The following is a 21,677-nucleotide window of genomic DNA, read 5'->3' as shown; positions in this document are numbered from 1 at the left end:
TTCGATTCTTCGATTAAATGACTTGACCACTGTGTCATAGAAAGAACCACTGTTTCTCAATAAGAGACAATATTTTAATTTTTCTTTGGACAGTTTCAGAGTTTTGACCGAGAAACGAAAAAATATCTTTCTGTTTCTCTGATGATGAAGTTTAGATTTTGCTGATTAACTCTGAAATAATTCCAGTCACGCAGAGATGATTTGGCCCGGGTTGAACTGACCTGGATCACAGAGACCAGAGTCACAATTCGACGCGTGCATAATTAGAGAGCGTGTTCACTCATAAACCACTCACTTGGATGCTGTGGTACTTCCAAGTTATTTAACATTTAACATTCACACGCAATAAAATTTGGCACGGACTTGGTCCAGCACTTTGCCAAATTTAGCTGGGGCAAACAGGCACATTCCCATATGAATGGTTCGTTGGTCGAAATGCTTGCGCCATATCGGCTTATGACTGAGCTAATCTAACGGCTAAAAACACTAAAATCTGAGTAGTTATTCATATAAACGTACCTGCGATTTGTTGGAAAATGTGGATGACCGATAGACAGAGAGACGACGCGACTACGAAACTAAAAACCAAACCGAAGTCGATCAATGAAACTTCCTCAAACAATAAATCAGCGCGATCGCGATTTAATAAATACTCCTTCATTCGAAACATTTCATCCGAGATACAAACTGCCGAATAATTCCGCGGGAGTCCGAGCCATCCGGGAGCCACGGAGCGCGGTACCCGTGGAGCGAAAACGTCGGGTCACGGGCGCGGGCCGCAGATTCCTTCAACTACCGTGATAACAGATACAATAACACGCGAAACAAACTACCAACAACATACAAATCGCTACGCAAATAATCAACAACGCGGTAACGGGATCCATTCACGAGGCGTGGTCGCTAGCATGCTGACCACCACCGGGTCTCACAGCAGCCGTAAACACTACTCGACCGGTCATTGATTACAACACGTCGGTCGGTCGGTCGTCGAGAGCTCTGTGATTACCGATACAACAACCGTTCAATGATTGATTGATCGCGGCGGGGCTTTACCTTCAGCAACGATCATCTCGTTCGTTCGAATGTAGCTAGCGCATCCACGGCCGCGCTCCGACACGCGCGTCAGCGTAACAGTTCTAATGTCGTTCTCTGGTCAGAGAGTTGTGATCTCTCTATCCTCTTCCCTCTCTTCTCTCTTCTCGCTCACTCTCTCTCTCGTATAGGTATAAGTGCGTAATGAACCTAATCGAACGAGATCTAACGCAATCTCAATTGAATTTCTAACGCCGCGAGGCGACGAGTCAGAATCACTAGTGGCGAGATCTATCTATGATGATCAGTTCGGCTTCGATTTCGAGTTTGAATTTTTGCAAAAACGATGAATTACATGATCTTCGACAAATGATTAAATTCAATATAGAATGAATTCATGGTAAAATCATGATCACCAATTTCCCCAAAAGAATAAATCCAATATAATATTAATTTATGGTAAAATCTAGGAGTAATAAGACAGAATCGTTAGCCGAAATCACACGCAACAATTCACACGGATGCCAAATGGAGCCGTGCCTGTTTGACCCGACCAAAAATGTCAGACCAGGCCCGACCGATGGATGGCCGCATGAGGTGTGAGGGGAATGACCGATGGATGGCCGCATGAGGTGTGAGGGGGAATGACCGATGGATGGCCGCATGAGGTGTGAGGGGAATGACCGATGGATGGCCGCATGAGGTGTGAGGGGGATGACTGATGGATGGTCGCATGAGTTGTGAGGGGGATGACTGATGGATGGCCACACGAGGTGTGAGGGGATGACCGATTGATGGCCTCAGGAGGTGTGAGGGGGATGACCGATGGATGGCCGCAGGTGTGAGGGGATGACCGATGGATGGCCGCACAAGGTGTGAGGGGGGATGACCGATGGATGGCCGCAGGTGTGAGGGGATGACCGATGGATGGCTGCATGAGGTATGAGGGGGATGACCGATAGATGGCCTCAAGAGGTGTGAGGGGGGATGACCGATGGATGTTGACATTGATGCATTCATAATTACTCAGGTAGATCAGACGAGGCAGATGCCGTTAATGACAACATGCGATGTGACAATTCAATTAACATAATTAGATTAACAACACTGAGATTTCATCCACCGCGCGCCCATCAACACGACAACGCCAAAGAGAATGATTTTCAATAATGCGCGCGACACCCGCCGGCTATATCCAATACTCAAAGTCAATTGACGTCGCCATCTCGAGTCTTCAACTCGCATTAATTTCTCATACCGGGGTGCGTACAGATCAGTTATTCCTGGATAAAAGGAGTTTTCGAGGAGAAAATTTCAATGATCGAGGAAGTGTCTGTATCACTTTCATATCCTAATTAATACGGGAGACTCCTCCTAAATCGGTACCGTTTATCCAATTCGGTGGTTTTTAAGTAATTTTTATCCTTTACACAACCAAAATATGTTTCTAAGTCCGTAGCCAGCCAATTTGGTTTAAAAAAAATCTGGGTCCAACAGATCTAATTTAGGCATAGTTTACTGTACAACTATAAACTAGACAACAATCTCTAATTGCCTATTTCTCATAATTGAAGGAGTTTAAGAGGAGTTTCAGACATTTCTTAAAATAAAAGATAAAAGGAGTTTCAAGCATCTTCAAAAGCATTTTACGTTTGGGAAGGAGTTTTTAAGGAATCAAGGAGTCGTAGGGATCCTGTCATGTTTACGTCATGACGCGTTTCAACGATGTCGCTTTCGCTTAAAAAATTTTATTAAAATCGCGTCGCTCGAAACTCTGGCGCCGCTGTCGACTTCTATTTCTCTCCCTTACGTCATCGAACACCTATAACCTCGTTAAACTTCAAACACAGTTACATTCAATAATTTCTCTTTCAAGTTCCGTGCGCACGAGCGCCGTTTTTCTAGTTGTCTGCTCTTAAAGATAAAGTAAATCAAAGTGGAATCGATGAACGAAGGCCTGACATAAAAACCTCAATAAGATGCAGTAGGAAATATCTGTGAATGCTCGATCCCTTTCAGGATTCAGATATTCCCTCTGCCTCTGCCTCTGCCTCTGCCTCTCTCTCAGCTTTCTCTTTATCAGACAAATGAAATACATTACTGACTCATGCATGATAGAAGTTTCAATCGTAAACATGAGTTGATTGAGGAGTGAAAGCTGATGTTATTGTCAGTGAATCGTGTGAATTATGAACAGATAGGTAAAATGCTAGCGTGCATGTATAAACAAGATTATACGTCGATCTCCATATTATTATATTCTCATCCATATGTCCATGATACTGTTAACCGCCAAAATCCCCGTTTTATCAAACCACCATCGACAGATATGTTATGTACATAGATTTGATCCAAATAGTTTTTCTTTTAAAGTGGACTCCCGACTCAAATCTAGAACAGGATCCAGTTCAACAATCATGAGTTAAAAGCCATTCGACCAGGAACTCAGTTCCAAATTTTGGGATTGACATTTGATCCAGTTCTTCCGTTCTAAGTGTATATGATTTGATTCTGGAGCCAGTTCTTCTAGGCCCACCCATTCTACAGATGTGTTACTCTGGACTCAACAGTTATGTTGAGTCTGTATCCAGTTGTAGTTATACGGGTTTGATTTGACTCCACAGTAGTTCTCAGTTCAAATGCTAATTGATTTTTCTCATCACTTTATTTTTCAATTTGGCTAGGATCGATACTTGTGGCCAGTCAGCAGTCGCAAAAAAACTCATGAGTATTAACATCGAAACAGGTGGAGAATTCTCCGACGAAAATTTTGTTCAGGAATATTTGCTGAAGATAAGACCAAGTCCTAAAATAAATATAGAAACCATTTGAAGACAAAATGTCAGACTTTGCTTCGAGCTGTTTTTACAGTCGTGAAATAATAACGTCTGCGACATTGTAACGAATCAGTGAAAGATGTCTTTCAGTTTCAGAAATAACACAATTTCTCGAGGCATTGAAACGTGTAAACAGGCAAAACAATGTTGAAAATGTCTCCAGATATTCAACTCTGAGTTCAGGCCTACGGCTGTGATTCCTGACTAACAGTATTTCAGGTTTAAAACAGGCAGCGGTGAACATTAGTTGACACATAAAAAGTGTAAATGTTGTGCTCATATACGATATTTTTTATTGAAATACATCGAACGTCATTTTCAGTAGACTGCCATCTGGTAAGATTTTTTTTGATGAAATCGTGCTTCCCATCAGACCAGTTTGTATAACTGTGATGAGTAAATAAATCATACAATGCATTTACTTATATGAAGAATTTAGTACCGGTAACCAGTACAACGCAATGAAACCTTACTGATCCATTTCCACCCTATATCTGATAGCACAATACACGATGTACATGCTTATCAGTCAGGCCCATCTAGAAAACTGGCATCCACCAAATACATTGAATCCCAAACAACAACTTTCCTCTAAAAACTTTATTACAAATATATTAGCCTAATAACTTCAGTCGAGAACTGTGAAACGAAACCTGGGGACTTATTTTCATTTCAACGTTATTACGAAATATTTTGACACAATTGCTGAAATTTGAATAGGTTTAGAAGTTATGAAATATGTATGTGCGGGCTTCGATTGTAATTCATACAAAGCGCTCGCAAATTAAATCGAATTAGAAACGGTAATTGTTGAATTCGTTGAAATTTCCGCCCAAATTCACAATCAAGCGACAACAGCTACGAGGTTAAATCAGTTAGCAGATGTTACAATGGGAGATTATCAAATCAACACTGACATTCCCAATACAGATAATACGGAAGTTTATGAAATTCAAATTGTAAATTGCCAGGCCAACTGCTTCCCTGTTTGATTAAAAAGTACCGCATTTATCACTAGGTAGTTTACAAAAGTTTACAAAGACGGCTAGTCGTACTCAGTTCTCTGCATCCATTGCTTAGAATATTGGTTTAAGGATCAAATCCGTCAAAGATGGAAAAAATCTTGTATATTTTGTAATAGGTTTAGCTGACATTTTTCCTCATCACTATAACATTTGGGTGTAAGTAAAAATCCTACAGAAACAATGTCATTGTTAATGTACCTGGAACAATTGACTATTAAGTGTCTGTTGAAACTCTTATTGTTATTTCTACTAAATCGCAATGTTACAAATTAGGCAGCCTACAAAATAAACCCCAATCAGTTGCTTGTTCTTGCATGTTCGTTTTTATCACTTTATTCCCATTTTGCCCCTTTTTGAAAAAGACTAATGGGGTGAAATGGGAATGAGGGTAAAGTTAGAATTAGGCAGCCTACAAAACAATCAGTTGATTGTCGGTTCAGGCTGGAAGGAACATTATTTACACAACTAGGCCTACATCTCTGTACTTTCCAAACTTCAAAATGGAACGCCTGTTTCATTACCGGTAGGTGAGGCAGGCGGGCGTTTAAGCTACACACCAAAAATGGATATAATATCGAATCAAACAAATAATTAAAGAAAATTCCATATTTGAATATAAAAAACATAGATTATAAACTCATTCTCTTTTTCTCATTCTACAATCTATCTTACCTTTATATTTACAGAATCGAGGAAGTTTCTTCCAATAAAGCGTCCCGCGTTGAGCTTCGCAGGCGACGTCGGCGATTTCCTGTTTACACTGCGTAGTTCTCGCGCGGGAAAGCGCCGATAACGCGTCTTTGCTCGTTATTTCGCATTTCGGCTTGAAATTCATGGTCCGAGACGGAACCAGCGAATTCGACTTATCATCGTCCTTGCCTCGATACTAAAAACGGAAAACATGCCGACACTTCAAATTTGATTCTGATTAGGGGCTACTCCTGAATGGTCCATAACCCATTGTACTTGGGGAGAGGACCTTTGTACAAATGATGCACAATCCCCCTTTTCAGTAAACTAATGGACCAGCAGGGGCCAGTTGCTCTATTGGTTGAGCATCCTCGCTTGCCAGGGGTCAGGTATCACTCCCGAACTCGCTTCCACCAGCCCCCTGGCCTCACAAAGCCTGATTTCATTACAGGCGCTGTTGCGCATGACGTCATACATCGATTTGCAAAATACTTCCTTGGTCCATTTAACGGGAAAACCAATAAAAGCCTAAAGTCGTTTGTTACAAGCGCTGTGATTGATACGACCGGATTCTGGTCAACTAGTAACGACTCCAATGACTCGTGAGGTCAAGGGGTTCGGGGAACAGCTTTAGCGTTGTGGGTACGAATCCCTTGACGGGTGAAGATGTTGGTTGAGTGAAAAATAACAAAACCATGATTGACCAAATTTTCTATATGCACTTTCTTTTCCTTCTTTTAAAGCAGCAAGTGTTTTTCTTTTTACAAACAAAGTACATGAATGTCAGTGAGCTGGAGGAAATCGCTGTTCATGAATGAATGAATGAACCACCAGCAATATATTCACTGTACTGTATAAGCCTACAATCCATGTTTACGACCAAACTTACGATTTCTTGTGCAGGTTTAATCTGGATACCGTTCCCATCTTGATAGCGAAGTTGTAAATTCCCATCATCTACGACCACGTAGGAATTCGGCCCGTTCTCTTCCTCCGTTCGTTTCTTCGTCGTCGTCGAATTGATGAAATAAAACCCGACGTATATTTGAACGACGATGATAACGAGCACGATATAGAAAAATATCTTGTATCTCGAGAAGAATCTCATCGCGGCAATCAACACTGACTGTCACTAACTGATGACCACCGGCGCCTCATCTCAGCAGCAACAGCTGCAGCGATACCAGTTTGTTGTCACTCGGCGTCAAAAACGTGACCATCGCTGTCAAATCGGAGGTCGGTATTGAATTACACTCCGCACAGCTTTGATATCGCCAGTGCGCAGGCTATTAAAGCACGCCGCTCGAATGGTTATCAGATCTCTGGTAGTTACGATCGAGTATAAACTCAAGTCTCGGCTCCACTTTTGATCTCGGAGCGCAACTATTTTTGGATTTAATTGAATTGGTTTAACGCGTCATACGCGTGATACTCGTTTGTCAGTATTTCATTTTAATTTTTTAGAATGCATACCTGAAAACTGCTTTTTATCTTATGTCAATCTCTTAGTGAAAGTGCCTCATGAACATATTGTGTAGGAAAGGCCTTAATAAAATCTAAATTGATTGCATTATTGCATTAATACGACTTTCAAGGTCGAAGTGGATGCGGAAGTGATTGTCAAAAATGTCAATTCTCAAATTATGAAGTTTCGAGCTGGAAAGTGAGCGAAATTACGCAAAATAAATATGTCAGTGACTGATCCACTTCTAAAAGACCTCAAAGGTAGCCCTTCAATATCTAATATTCTATTTATTTGAAAGTTAAGCCCCTATACTAAAGTTGATTTGATTCTCGATAAAAAGTATCGAAAAAACGTCGTCGACGTCAGTCATATCGCTGGCTAGGCGCTTATTGGTTCGTTTATTCATTAATTGAACATTTTCAGGTTATATTTCTGAACTAAGATTGAGCAATGTTCCAATTTCCAATCACCATCCTATGCTGTTACCATTCTGCAGGACAATTGAAAACATATTCAGAAAAGGGATGAAAAGTAAGTTTGTTACCAGACTGAAATACCAGACAATGTACGGGTTGTTAGGGAATGATTTTAGATACTAGTTAGTTCGTAATGACTGCAGCAGATCCATGGAGAGAAAAGGAGTGAGATGAGAGGAGGGGGGAGGGGGCGAAAGTAGGATGAGTTGGATAAGGATGCTGTTGAATTCTGACTTCTTCAAGATGCTTTCCTTTGTATTGCAACATGAATATTGTAGGCCTCAAGCAAAATTGAAACAGACATTAGAGTTTAAACTCTAAAACATGTACGTCCATGATCATACTATGATCCATGCCACCAATCATTTTCATTGATTGCTGTTTAATTCTTCAGATACAGCGTCTTTCTTCGGCATACAAAAACGAGATTACTGGCAATGGATCAATTTCATGTGCGATAAAATACAAGGATCTTCGTAAGTTTTGCACATTTGTTATTATCGGTTTATTCCCATTTTGACCCTTTCCGAAGACGTTCAATGGAGTGAAATGGGAAAGAGGCAAAGTGGGAAGACATCACTGTGACATGTGCATGAACTGCACCACCAGTGAGCTATCCCTCTAGATGACACGAGCACCTGTTCTAATGTTGTCAAACTAAGTTTATTATCAATCAACTTTTAAACAAACTTTTGGCCTCTTGAATCCATTTGACCTTACCAAGATTTCTTATTACTCGCTCTTTCTTTGTAGCTATAATCCTACATTTAATCTCGTAGTGACATCAATACGTGGAGTATCAAAGGTCAGTTTAGTTTTGATTATGTTATAAATAATAGAAGATAATTTGTTAAGCCCAAAGATGCATTTAAAATGCTTACAAAAATGTCAGGTTACATAAGTGTAAAAGAATATGAACATAGAATTTATGACATGCTTCCTAAAAAAGTTTTTAGATTTCTGCACCGCAGAGTATGAAATCATTTCATTTTCAGTGAGTTAACTCTTAAACCTAAACCTTAGTCCTTTATTCGGAATGTTCATGTTTGATTTGTTCATTTTTTTGTTGATAGATTAAGTACGCTCAAGGTCGTGGCCGTTGCTTCATTAGATTCGCTTTACAGAAAAAGTGCCTGAAATATCCCGTGGAAATGTTGATCAAAAATCGCCCGTTCTTAGAGGTTAGTAAATTCGGATGAGCATTTTCTTTAGCGAAATTTCTTAAAAAAGATTCATCAATGATTTGTTGGATTTCTTTTTAGTCCTGGTACGATCCGCTGTTTTCTGTCCTTGGAAATGAAATTCTATGCGGTAAGATGAAGATGATCTTTCTTTCGTTTCGAGATTTAGACATATTTTGTTCAGTATTTGAAACCGTTTTGTTTTATTTCTCGCTTTTCTCACATAGAAATATTCCTGTCATTGCTACACGAAGTTGCTGAAATAAATTTCAAACTTAACATGAAGGTAGGAGGATATTGACTCTTTATGACATATATCACTGATACGGAAGTTAATTAAAATGTCTAGATTCAATTCCACAGTTTTGTACCCAGTTCCACTAGATCCATTTCTGCGGATCCAGTTTCACAGTTCTCATTTAAAAATTTGACCCTTGTTAAAACATATGGAATGAACTTATTTGAATCCTAAAATCAAATGTAACTGACAATTGTTAAGCTGTTAAAGAAATTTGCTTTATTTCCAGTGCTGTACCTTCTTGGATGAAACTTGGATAATGCCTGTAAGTAATGCTGCTTATTTCAGTAGATAACACCAATTTTCAGGTAGAAAAAGCAAATTTCCTTTGATATTTAATTCAATGATTCTATTTCCAGTTATATAAAAAGTATGAATTTGTTCCGTGCAAAGATTTAGGAATTCTAGTCCAGTAAGTTTTAAGTTAATGAGTTTCGTCTGCAGATTTGTGTTAGCTCTGTAAAACTGTATTGATAAATCATCAATTTCAGACATATTGATGGTAGGCAAATAATATCCTACGTAGAAAAAGGCAGCGTCGCTGAAGAAGATGTAAGTCTCCATCCCTTTTCATTTGTTTTTGTTTTTGCCTTATTGTCAGGGTGTCTGAACATCCTGTATGGCTCCTGTCATCTGCGTGATATGTACTTCACTGCTTAGGCTAAAATAAGATGATACCTTGTTTCTTCTAATCGGCCGGGTTACTTTTGTAAACTGCAATAAAGTTTGTTTCAGTTAATTTCTATAACTGCGGAGTCTGATATGGCTAGTGTGATCATGATTTATAAAAGAAAGTAATGTACAGGGTAGATAGGTAGCCAGCTGAGTCAACTTTTAAGCTCAACAGCAATCATTTTTTTCACCTAGCTAATTAAATTTGTTATTATTTATTAATTGTGTACATATTGATGGTGCTTTACTTATTTACATACTTACAGAATCTCGGCATTACGATTTTAAAATTTCTAACCACTACTAATTGTTTGGTGATCTCAATTTTCAGAATAAAATCGAGTTAGGCGATGTGTTAGATGAACTATACGGGATTCCACTTCGCGGCGTCAAACGAGGAAAGGTATTTGAAATAAAAGGAAACAATTCTGTGTTCTTCGATATTTGTTTTCAATAATGTTTATGACCTTCTAGTATGCTCCAAATACCAAATTATTTTTCAAACCCCGTCTGAAATTTTAAGGATTTGCTTTTCAACTCGTTTAACTTTTCTTTAAGTTTAAGTTATTTTGGGTCGATGTTTGGAAAATTAAATCTATCATCTCCACAAATGCTCAGAATGCATCTGAAGATGGTAAAATTTAAAAAAGTTTTCCTGTAATGTTATTATTCAGGATAAGAGGCTGGATCCACCTCTGGATGTGTAACTAGTTTATGGAAACATGTTGTTTATTTTTAGATGTCCGCCGTATTGAAAGAGAATCAAGGTCTTCCGATTTACATGTCTGTGATCAAATGTCGTCTGCTGAACGGCACCGTGTTTCCTCCGATCATCGAATTGCTTCAAAAAGTCGGCAAAAATATCGATTCGTTACAACGACTGTTAGAAGAGGAAGAGGAACTACGGCGTGCGGCGCGTGCTGAGACCGCTCGTATACCGCCGCACGCCCAGCTTCCCGAAGACGAACTCGAGGAGGTTCCGGTTTCTAATCCTGATGATAAGTACGTGCAGCACACCTTATTTCTCGCGCTCTAGAAAGTCACTATCCATCAGCACGCTTTCTAAATAGATATTGAATACTGGATCTGATTTTAAGTCAGGGTGGCCGCTTACTTGGAAATCTGGGAAAAGTCTGGGAATTCCTTTTTGTTACAAAAATCAGTGAATAGCCATTTGTAAATAAGCTTTAAATCAGGGATGCTGTATTGTAAGTCAGCTTCATAAGAAATTAGATTTCTATTTTAGGGCTCGCTATATAGTGAAATATCTCGGGAACACATTCGTAGGAACTGTAAGTTATATTCATCAAAGTTCCGAAACAGTAAATTTTCATTTTTCTATTCTTTCAATCATTGGTTCGTTTCATCTGTTTGAATTCAGGACGGCAGCGTCGATCAAATCGAAATAGCTATCAATAAAATTCGGGAACAGGAAAAGTCGAAAGTAAGTCTTAAGAAAGTAAATATTTCAAAGTAATTGTCTTGATCCAATCAGTAACATAATTATGAGTCAAAACAGTGAAAATAAACTTATTTTCACACGAATATGAGTCAAACTTTACTCAGATCTGTGATAATGGATCGTGCCATGAACGAGTTAACATATTTCTTTGATATTTTTTAAAAAATTTTTTGTGTTTTCTAGGCTGAATCAGAAAAATCTAAGGTAGCTTTTATTTCTAGGTGATCGGTGGCATTTTCTGGTTGTCTGAAAATTAACTTTTTTTGAGAGATTTTGGAAAGAGGGAAATAATATCCTGTGTTATTTTTTTACGGTTCATGATGTGAATATCACGGTCTTCTTTTTCCAGACGTTTATTTTCGAACTCGGAGAAAAAGATGTGATAGTCACTGAAATGGATAGCGAAGAGGTGAAGAAAAATATCTGAAAAATATAGCATAAATTCGGTATCAGTTTGATAAATCTGAAGTTTGTTTCTTTGTGAATTTTTCAGGAGATTATGAGACATTCCTACACGGAAATTTCAGCCTGTGGTCGCAGGGTTGATTGTGTAAAGATATTCGCATATTTAGCTGGGTAGGTTATTCTATTCCGGGCATGCCCCAACTGGTCACAGAATATATACAATCATTTTCTATATAAGTTGAAATAAGTTCATTTTTAACTCGATTGTCTAAGATGAGGAATTGTTAAACTCTGTTCTGATACTGACAACTGTACACTGATTAAAATGACAGATATTGCGATGGTTCATGGTAAACTATTCTGGTTTCAGTGAAACGACGTGCACGCTATCAAAAGAGTTCCAATGTCACGCGTTTGAAGCCAAAACTGATGACGAGGTAAATAGTTAATGAGTTAGGTGGCGTATTGGTTCTGCTGATCAGCTAGGAATCTCAATCATTAACTTTAACGGGGCTGACTAATTCTTAAGCTTTAATTGCTGGTGCTTCACACCAGTGTCCAGTTTCACAATTTTGATTTGAATAGGCTCCCATTTAAAATCATTTAATCCCATTTAAATTTCATTTCCAATAATTCAACTCTACCCAATTTGGAATTTAGGAACAGGTCACCGGGTATTGAATACATACTATTGACAAGCGGTTAACGCTTCTCGATGCTCTAGTTACTAATTCTGGTTGTCACTAGTTCTATGAATAATAAAGCAGTTTCATCAGAGCAAAAAAACAACGGTTTCTAATTTCTTCTCATCGTCAGAATAAAAGACTAAGACACAGCTAGTATCGATTCGATTGTACAGTAGACTCCGCTCTCTGATCTTTTGGGACTTAAAAATGTGTCCGACATCCAAGTTTGATGCTATGTTTTCTTGAATATTGTCACAGAAAATATTTCGTCAAAAATTCGAGTTGATCAGATCCGACACGAGCGGAGTCTACTGTAGAAAGCTTCCTTTTGATAAAAATGTTCAATTTTATTTTCAGGCAAAAACTATACTATGCAGCATCGGTAAGCATTTGATTAAATGAATCTCATATAAAGCAACGTGCAAGTGAAATAAAAGTGACACCTTGTAGAATTGTTGGATTATTGAATTGTTCGAAGTGGAACATGTGTTTCTCGAAAGAGATTGAATATACAACGTTACGCAGCCATTAAAAAATTTAAATACGGATAAAAGCACCGTAAACTTGATAATAATGTTCATTTATGACAGCAATGAGAAACTCTAAGAAATCGCTTTAAGATTTGTAATTGTGTTGAGCGTGTCTGACTGGGCTCTGTTTTATTCCCAGCGGTACTCAGACAGTCTACTCGATGTTTCTCAGAAATCTACGGATGACTACCCCGCGAACAAAAATCACCTTTACTCTTTTTAAACTCTAGCTGATTCTAATTCTATGTCATCATTCGTTGTTACTTTGACTGGGAATTCCGATTCTTCTTGAAAATAAAGAGAAAATCAAGGAATTTGAATATTTGGTGAATAAACGGTAAGCCACAGTAGATTTGTAGAAACAGTTCATTTCCTCAAAGTTTCCAGGTTAAAACTAAACCTCATCTTCAGAGGAACAAAAAATACAATAAACTTCATAATTGTATTTTTTGTTCCTCAAATCTACTGTGGGTTTTTATTCGTTAACTGTACTGAGATTTATATCAGTTCACTACAGTCTTGAATATTTGGTGTTGTGTTGTTTAAGCTGATGTTCGGTGGCACTAGGAACCTCTTGATGAACAACAGCCCCCACCGAGGATATCTTACAATTTAATCAGACTATTCTTGGTACCGTCAAGGGTCGGGAAAATCAGGGAAATATTAGAGAATTTCGGATTACCTGATCTGTAAGAACCTGAAAACACTTTGAACGTTCTTTATAACCATTGGTAAAACACTATACCCGTGTTGCGACGATAACCTATAGATAATCCCACAATCATAGCAAAAAATAATATAGGCCTACAGTCCGAAAATGTTTCATTGAGCTGGTAGTTCATTCGATGTTTCAATGTATTCCTGAAGATGACTTAATTCAGAATATATTCGAAACGTCGAATAAACTACCAGCTCAAGGAAACATTTTCGGACTTAATCTTTTCGTCATCGGGAATTCTCCATTGACTTGTTCTTTATATCTGAGACGTTGCGAGACTGGTGTTTTTTTTAATGTAGTCCTCAATTTACTTTTGTCTGTCATCGAACAATTCGATTATGCTAGAAGCGATAATGCTGTCGCGCATGTATTTGAATAAATGCGAATTTCACGTTAAAAATGCTGCAGTCGACGCCTCCTTCAGGATTAGCGCGATTTACAAGTAGCAACACGCTTACAAAGTACGAGCAATTTGCTTCGACATCAGCAGTTTTTTTCCTCGTTTTCCCGTTAGATGTATGGCTCCTGTGGAACATGAACTAAGCCGATAGAATTGATTGTAAATTAGATTGTAAACTATTTTCGAAGTGAAAGGTTACGTTCCTCCAGCCACGGCTTCAGAAGGGATGGATCTATAGCGATCGAAACGTATGGCCACAATTGAAAACTAAAAGTTCAAAGATTGAAAAGGTTATCGCGATCACCACCCGGGTGTTTCCTAACGGCCATCAGGTCGCGATGTTCGAGTCCTGCTGGCTGCTTACAGTGCGCGGGTATCGTTTTAAAGGAAGTGGTCCCGTCATGAGGTTAAACATGAATAATCCAATAGGGTTAGTTTTGGCAAACCAAGATCCCGACGACGTTAAGCCAGATGAGCGAGAAACAAGATCAGTGATCGCACCACTAACACCATATGTGCACCACTAATAAATAAAAAACTTAATGTTTTGCTTCATTGCCTGTGTATCAGAAAGCCCTTGTTCTGAATAATTTTATGGATATTCACAACAGAAGAAACTTAGTTCAACGGCTAGAAACTTTCTTCTTTTTTTTAAAAGTTCACCTGAGTCATCTAATCCGTTCCCGGGGGGTACAGAATATCAGTCTATTCGCTGACGACGTATGATCGGTCTGGTCTGGTCTAGACGGTATAATAGTCAAGTACGCTCCCGGAAGACGAAGGTGACAATCTTAAAGCAGCTTATCGATGTTTAAGTAGCGATTAACGCGTTCGTTGATGCACTTAATGATGCCGTCTCGGCGTAGAACCTACGAGGAAGCTTGCAATAAGCATTTCCTTGTCGCTGCATTTCGGATAATTTCGCAATATTTTCAGCTTTAGGGGTATAGTTAACTCTGACAATTGGAACGGTTTGTTTTTTATTAACTGGTTACGCGCGCCGAAACGAGTCTTGTATCTTCTGTTTCTTACATCGTTCAAAACAAGTGTTTTCCGTTCGAGTCGAGCTGAAACCTTTTAGCAATCGCCATCATTCTTTCCTACTCAGATCGAATCGTCTAAATAGTTAGTTTATCTGTTTAAGTTGTTATCTACACTGGAGTACGTATATCACTGCTCCTCTCGGTTTCGAAGATGTAATATTTGCTTAGACCGAAACATTGTGGGATTCTCAAGTAGATAGCAACAACATTCGAGGGCAAAAAAGCACTTGTTTCTCTCTCGAGAAGCGCTATCACCGCGGTGATGATACAGTTATTTCGTGGTTGATACGATAAATAATTGATGAATCTTGTGTACGTCAATGTGTATACGCTATTTTTGCGTGTTTTTATGAAATATCACGAATTCATTTCATTGAGAAATTACATTGAGATATTGTCCATACAAGATCAAGATGATCATTTGCGGGGGATGTGACAGAATGCGAGAGAGTCGATTCTACTGATTGTGTGAATATCAGAGCATCTTGCGGTGTGCGTCAATTAGAATTAAGTAGAAAAAAACGCAATTATGATAAACTAAGGGAGTAGTGACGTTTAGACTCAATTCTATGAGACATTTTCAAAAACTAAGAGAGGAGTGACGTTTAGACTCAATTCTATGAGACATTTTCAAAAACTAAGAGAGTAGTAACGTTTAGACATAATTCTATGAGCCATGTTCAAAAGTTGTCCGTGGCTGTGCATGCGGTTTTCTCGAAGATTCGAGAAATCCGATTCAGAAAGAAATCGATATGGCCAACTGGGACTTCTGACGAAACGAAATCATCTTTTGACTTCGGAACGTATTTTTCCAATCCTCAACTTGGACCTTCGCTTTCCCATCAGTTTGCTCTGTAACAGTCCGCTATACATCTTTATCGGTTACTTTACATATTCGAATAGATTTCTAGATCCAAAACAAATATGCTAGAATAAGCAGTGCAAAATAAAAGAACTTTCATTCACTTGTTTGCGTTCAACAACGTCGCTCAGGCGAAATTTAATCAGCAATTATGTTGCATTAGCGAAAATAGTGCGTCGTTCCTCGATGCCTCATCGCGTTCATCTGCCTTCAGCAACTCTGTATAGTTAATAACACTGATTGAAAATACCGGTTGATCGATATGAGATTTAGAAAAGCATTAGCGTCATAAAAATCCGACTGAATCTCGGTATAGTGTATAGGATTGGTTCGGGGATGATTTGCGCGATGTTCTTAAATCTTAGATACAATATGAACCGGAATATGAGGATGGTCTTTAGTTGTTGGATTGGCCGAGCCGAGACTGAGGGGCCGGTTGCTCAAAAGTTGGTTAAAGATAACCAGCGGATAAATACCATAGTAACAATGAACTTTTAATTGTCACTATGTCAACTATCCACTGGTTAACTCTTAACCAACTTCTGAGCAACTTCTCCCCGCGGTAAACAGACCACTTAATTTGTGAATATAATTTGAAGTTTATTAAACTTATCGACGCCTCCAAACATATCGGGCTATCAATTTCCACGACGCTATGCATAAATGCATAAATTTCATATACACGATGAAAACACGATTAAAAGCCGTAGTTTGTGTGTCTGGTGTCGGTAGTGTATGTAGTACCCGAGACACGGTTTCATCACAGAATGAAAATAGTTCGCAGGAGTAGACTGCGCTCAAGCCATGACTGTAGGCGATTGACCCTGGGAGTTATTACTAATTACTAACAAGAGATAAAACGACAGTTAATTAAAAAAAAATGCTTCTGTATTCCACAAATTGCAATGTTTAGATTCTGGTTCCAGTGTCAGGAAAAAGTCTTAAGTATAAAATGATTAAGTTTTAATTGTTTTCCTCTTTGAAAAACTGAAAATTAGCGACAGCTAATTAAAATTCAACGAAAATGTTAACATTTTGTGAAACTGAGCTTTAGTCAAAAGTGAGCTAAAATGTAAAGTTTGTTTCTGATGTTTTGACCCTGAGTCCATTTGCTGGATCCAGAAGTCAAAGCTCCATTGATTTTGTGTTATCGTGACTAACTAAACTATAAAAAGTCGTCTTATGAAATTGGACTCGAACCTACTTGTGACATTTCAACACTCGAGACATTTCAACATTTGATACGTAAAGAGACTCTAGATTTTTACCTTTTTTTGAATCTTATCTTTTCAGCTCAAGGATTTGAAAGAACTCATTGGTTCGTGTGATGAAGTGTTTTCAGTACGTGACGTGAAATTGCACTTTATAACACAGCGAATCAAAAATAAAGGAAAATACTTTACTTTTTGGAAAAAACGCCGCAATAAAGCCAAGGGTTCAGATAACTCTACCGGTAGTCATTATGAATATGCTTATCGAAGTATCAAAACTTTTATTGAGTTTTATCACTAGTCGACGATAAAGTTTGTAATAACGTAAATTTAAGATCTACATTATTTAACTACTTACGGTGATAAAACTGCAGCACTGATATTATTACATACCTTGCAAATATGGCATTTCATATTTACGCTAAGCTTTAAAACAACTCAATAGACGAAAACTGCATAGTTTAATATTTTTCCCTTTTGACGTATTACCTTAAGGCAGTGGTTCTGTAATTTAATGTATATATTATACTTGCATACGCGAAGAATTTACTCATATCTTTTATTTATTTTGTTGATAACTATTTTTCTTGTATATACATATTTTTTCTCCGTTTTTGGTGATGATGGAAGTTAGGTATTTTTTGCACCGTGTAGAGTTTAAAAGTCTATCGTTTGTTACTGTTTGAAATCTTTAAAAGAAAATTCGTTCATTTACAGTTTAGATAATTTGGGAAATTGTTGTTAAAGGTGTATTAGATGGTGAAAATTTGATTTTTTTCTTAACTTCATAAGTTTGTTCATAACATTCCCAGTGTGCGGTCTATAGACTTCCAATACTCAGTTTATGCAGTCAACTCTGCAGAAAACAGCTCTAGTCGTTTAAGATAGTAAAGGGTTTACAATCCAATAGTTTCAAAAACCTAAAATCCTGATTCTGACAAAAGTTCCGTGACATTCTCAGTGTTCAAAACTCGGACAACTCGAAGTGGATATATTTGGAATGAAATTACATGTACGGTGCCACGGTAACGATTTGTAGCCAGTCCGGTTTCACAAAGAATAAACAATAATTCCGATCCTCGAGACCTGCTAAATTTCTCATTTTCAATGATTTAAGCGATTAAAATTGATTCATTGTGGAACCGAGTTCAAAAACTCATGAATGAAATTCTTTCCACTCAATTGGAAATATTACTTGTTTGCGTTTCATCTGGGGTTTCAGGGATTCGTATATATTAGATACCTTATCAATGATAAGATTGTTATTTATTATCTACGGCTTGTGGCTCTTAAAGATGTACATTTCGATCAAAGCTTTTTTGCATATTATTACGTCTGAATAAACTGAAAAGTATAGAAAATATAAAACAAATCCTTCGTCGTGAATTTTATTTCTGGGGTTTCGGCGGGTTTGTGTACATTGATCGCGATACTGCAGCTGAATCGAGTGACGACGGCAGCGGACAAAGAAGAGCTATAATTAGAACCTGAATTATCCAGTTTAATTAGCCATTCATTCGCTTATAACCCAGCAGCTCAGCTGGGTAAATATTTGTTGACGGAGGCCCAGAAGTGACCGTTCAAACACCGTGAATTGGAACATTGTATATTCTGGATCTAGGCATTATACATTCGGTGAATACGTGGGGGAAATCAAAAGAAATTCAAGAGAAACAAATTATGACAGAGAAATTATAAGAATGATTTGCAAAGTTTTCTTTTCCGAAATCAGTAATGAACATGCTTTCAAAGTGAAAAGATGGTTTCAGTTTTGTCCCATTTTTAAGTTGCCGGGGTGATTGAACCTGATGCCATCGTATTGGGACTGCCATCAGGTTCGAATCCCATATTGCTATCGATCTCACGAATTCACACATTAACTAGACACTGACTGGACATGAAGATCATTCACCCATTACCGGATCCTTTCGAATATATCAGTATAACCTCGGGATCTGATCGCGGTAATTTCAGTACAGTAGTTGTAGTCTCTTGGTCGCGTGATAACGAACTTTTTTTTGCCGTTTTTCACATTTTGATCAGTTTCAAGAATTCAGTTCGCATCTCAGCACCGGTTAGATAGATAAAAAAATTCGTCGCGTGTGTAAGAGCATTGAACAGATCTTGCATATTAAACAGTACACCCCAGCCGATATCCGACATTTCAAAATCAGATATGACTCTTAACAAATAATTCACCAAATATCCGATTACTGTTGGAATCATACCGACAACGAAGGACACAGCGATTAGAATCAGTACTACCGTCGTTCTATTGACTTTATCATTTCTGTTTTTCTTATGTTCGAATTTATGTCTTGAGATACGTAATTTTAAAATCATCGCACCGTTAATTGCCGAAACGAGTAAGGTAGCGATGATGGTGTTCGACGCTTTTAGTTTCATAGCTATCCGGGCAGGCTTATTCATATACCAACAAACCCCGCGGTAAGAGAAATAAGGCCCGGCCGGATAGGAACTGATATCACGATATGCCGGGTATAAAGGGAAATATAAACAAAACAGGGCCGGTAACAAAAACGTCAAAGAAGTTGCTATTGTTGCATTTCTGCTGGTGCAGATTTGCTTCGAAATCAGTGGGAAGAAAACTACAACAAACCGTTCTAACGATAGGGTAACCATAATCCACAAACTGATGTAATATATCAACTGGACGATATAATCTGAAATAACGCATCCCAGGTAAGACGCGGAGAAAGGTGTTTTGATACGCCGTCCGGTGAGCAGATACGCGGACACGCTGAGCCAAGCTACGGCACAAATACTTAAACAACAGTTATCAATTATCGCTATGAAAATAATATAAACGGAATACGAATGTCGGCGCATGACTTTCCGGCACATGATCAAAATAGTCGTCGAATTACCGATAAATCCGACGACAATTATCACGAAATAGCCGACAAGGAAGAGAATAGCGCCGTATCTGGTTTTTAACTGTTCGCTGCCCGACATGAAGTCTATGGTCGCACCCGGGAAGCCTGGTAGTGATGAACGCTCGTATATTCCGCTGTCGTCACCACCAGGCTGCAGAGCACTTGCCGTAATATTTACGGTTCCATTCATTTTCGATTTTCTCGTCAGTCTTTTCTAAAACCTTGACTCAAAAGCTAAATGTTTTACAAGTCAGATGTTTGATCCCAACACGTCGCCATTGGAAGACGATTTCCAGCGCAACTCCGTGGAGAAATACGTGGTAATTTTCACAGCAAGCCAAACACGGTTAAGACAAAAACATGATATTGAACACTGTATGTGAAATAAACCCTGCTAATGCGTTTGTGAAATATCTGCTGTATCGCTGTATGTGAAATAAACCCTGCTAATGCGTTGTCACCCGGGGCGATTTTCCAAACAGGATTTTTCATATATATATACATAATATATCCGAAATCTCCAACCAAGTCAACGAAAAATGGATGGCCAGAACGATCAAGTGACCAACGGTTTACGATGCCGGCATTGAACCAATGGCCACAAAAGCTGAGAAACTCATTTACCACAATTTGAAAAACTTAGCTTGATCAAGCGTGTTAACGGAGAAGATAGGGTCGGGTTCGTGTCCCAACTTTTTTTTTAGAGAATTCTTTCTGTAAACTCTGCTGTAGCTATTCGTTATACTGTCCGTAGTTTCGGGGTTAACTCGATTTGATTTCTTAATCAATTCAGTTAGTCTATCTGAAATGGATTTATGATGTTAAACCGGGCAGCCCGATAACACACGTGTAGGCCTGGATTAATTATTCGACGATACATTTGTATCAATTATAAGATATCAACATCCGATAGTAACCAGATACAGCGCGTATCAAACGAGTGAAAAAATCATCCGGAATTTCTCCGAATTTTCGGACTACAATTAGTATTCTGCGATATTTCACGATGTTATCATCATCATCATCATCATCATCATGGCAAATGATGAAGTGTGTGAGAACTGTTTTAACTGATAAACCGGCTTATTTCGATTGTCTCACGCTCCCGAGTAAGACGTCCGTGCGATTATCATCCAATAACGACGATAAGCCGGTCTAATGGTAAAACAATCGACGACGAAAAGAATCGCTTTCCCGTTATTTGTTAGCGGTTATCAGAGAAGGCTAAACAGTCGTGTGGCAGAGAGTTTATCATCGATATATTTCATTCAAGACATTTTAAGTAAGTACTGCGTAAGGCATTATCTTTTTTGATGAACTCATTTTTGTTGCGTTTACACGAAAGACACATTAATACATTCCCTGCCATTTGTTACCGTTTCCCCTGTTTGCTATTGCGTGTCTCTATAGAAACATCAGTGTTGTCAAATCTCTGATAGTCTTCTTTTACGGGAATTGGAGACTTAAGATATTTACTTGAAATTGAAGCTTATTTTAAGCAAAATAGACAAAACGGGGACCTATAGCCCGACATTTACGCGTTTATCAACTGAGATAGGTAAAGTTAGCTCCAGCCCTCCATAAATTTATCTTAACCCACATAATATGGAACCAGTTTACTGCCGATAAAAACTTCTTCATTCAACGACGTCAAGTTGTACCCGTAGACCCCGGAATAAAATACGGTTTAAATACTTTTTTGTCTGGTTTATAAATGTCACGCGTCTAAAAGTCAAATATAAAACTCAAATAGCGAAGGTCTGCGCCCGGCCACGTGTGTGACC

General features: G+C 38.4%; 2 protein-coding genes across 3 annotated transcripts in view; one reads left to right on the top strand and one right to left on the bottom strand.

Moving 5' to 3' along the window:
• LOC141903612 (xylosyltransferase oxt-like) overlaps positions 1-6,797 on the bottom strand; it is a 31,499-nt gene extending 24,702 nt beyond the window's left edge. Inside the window, exons 1-2 of the mRNA XM_074791812.1 lie at positions 6,477-6,797; positions 5,570-5,783 (exon numbers count right to left, since the gene is read on the bottom strand). Coding sequence (XP_074647913.1) covers positions 5,570-5,783; positions 6,477-6,695 — 433 coding nt within the window. The 5' untranslated portion in view covers positions 6,696-6,797. The remainder of the gene's footprint in view (positions 1-5,569; positions 5,784-6,476) is intronic.
• Positions 6,798-7,068: 271 nt separating this feature from the next.
• On the top strand, positions 7,069-18,345 carry LOC141903618 (uncharacterized). Of its 2 annotated transcripts, XM_074791820.1 has the most exons (20): positions 7,069-7,312; positions 7,476-7,583; positions 7,923-8,004; positions 8,282-8,333; positions 8,602-8,709; positions 8,791-8,839; positions 8,937-8,995; positions 9,237-9,272; positions 9,367-9,419; positions 9,499-9,559; positions 10,011-10,082; positions 10,419-10,681; positions 10,926-10,971; positions 11,061-11,123; positions 11,325-11,345; positions 11,491-11,550; positions 11,635-11,717; positions 11,917-11,983; positions 12,590-12,614; positions 17,079-18,345. In XM_074791820.1, exons 1-20 carry the CDS (start codon positions 7,276-7,278, stop codon positions 17,111-17,113), a joined length of 1,380 nt encoding a protein of 459 aa, XP_074647921.1. In that variant the 5' UTR covers positions 7,069-7,275; the 3' UTR covers positions 17,114-18,345. The 2 variants fall into 2 exon arrangements, with proteins under 2 accessions (XP_074647921.1, XP_074647922.1); XM_074791821.1 differs by lacking the exon at positions 11,325-11,345.
• Positions 18,346-21,677: the final 3,332 nt, after the last annotated feature.

This window comes from Tubulanus polymorphus, chromosome 4 (genome assembly GCF_964204645.1).
Source record: "Tubulanus polymorphus chromosome 4, tnTubPoly1.2, whole genome shotgun sequence".
In the NCBI taxonomy this organism is placed as follows: Eukaryota; Metazoa; Nemertea; class Palaeonemertea; order Tubulaniformes; family Tubulanidae; genus Tubulanus; species Tubulanus polymorphus.
The sequence above is the reverse complement of the archived record's forward strand: the minus strand, read 5'-3'. Positions and strand labels throughout refer to the sequence as shown.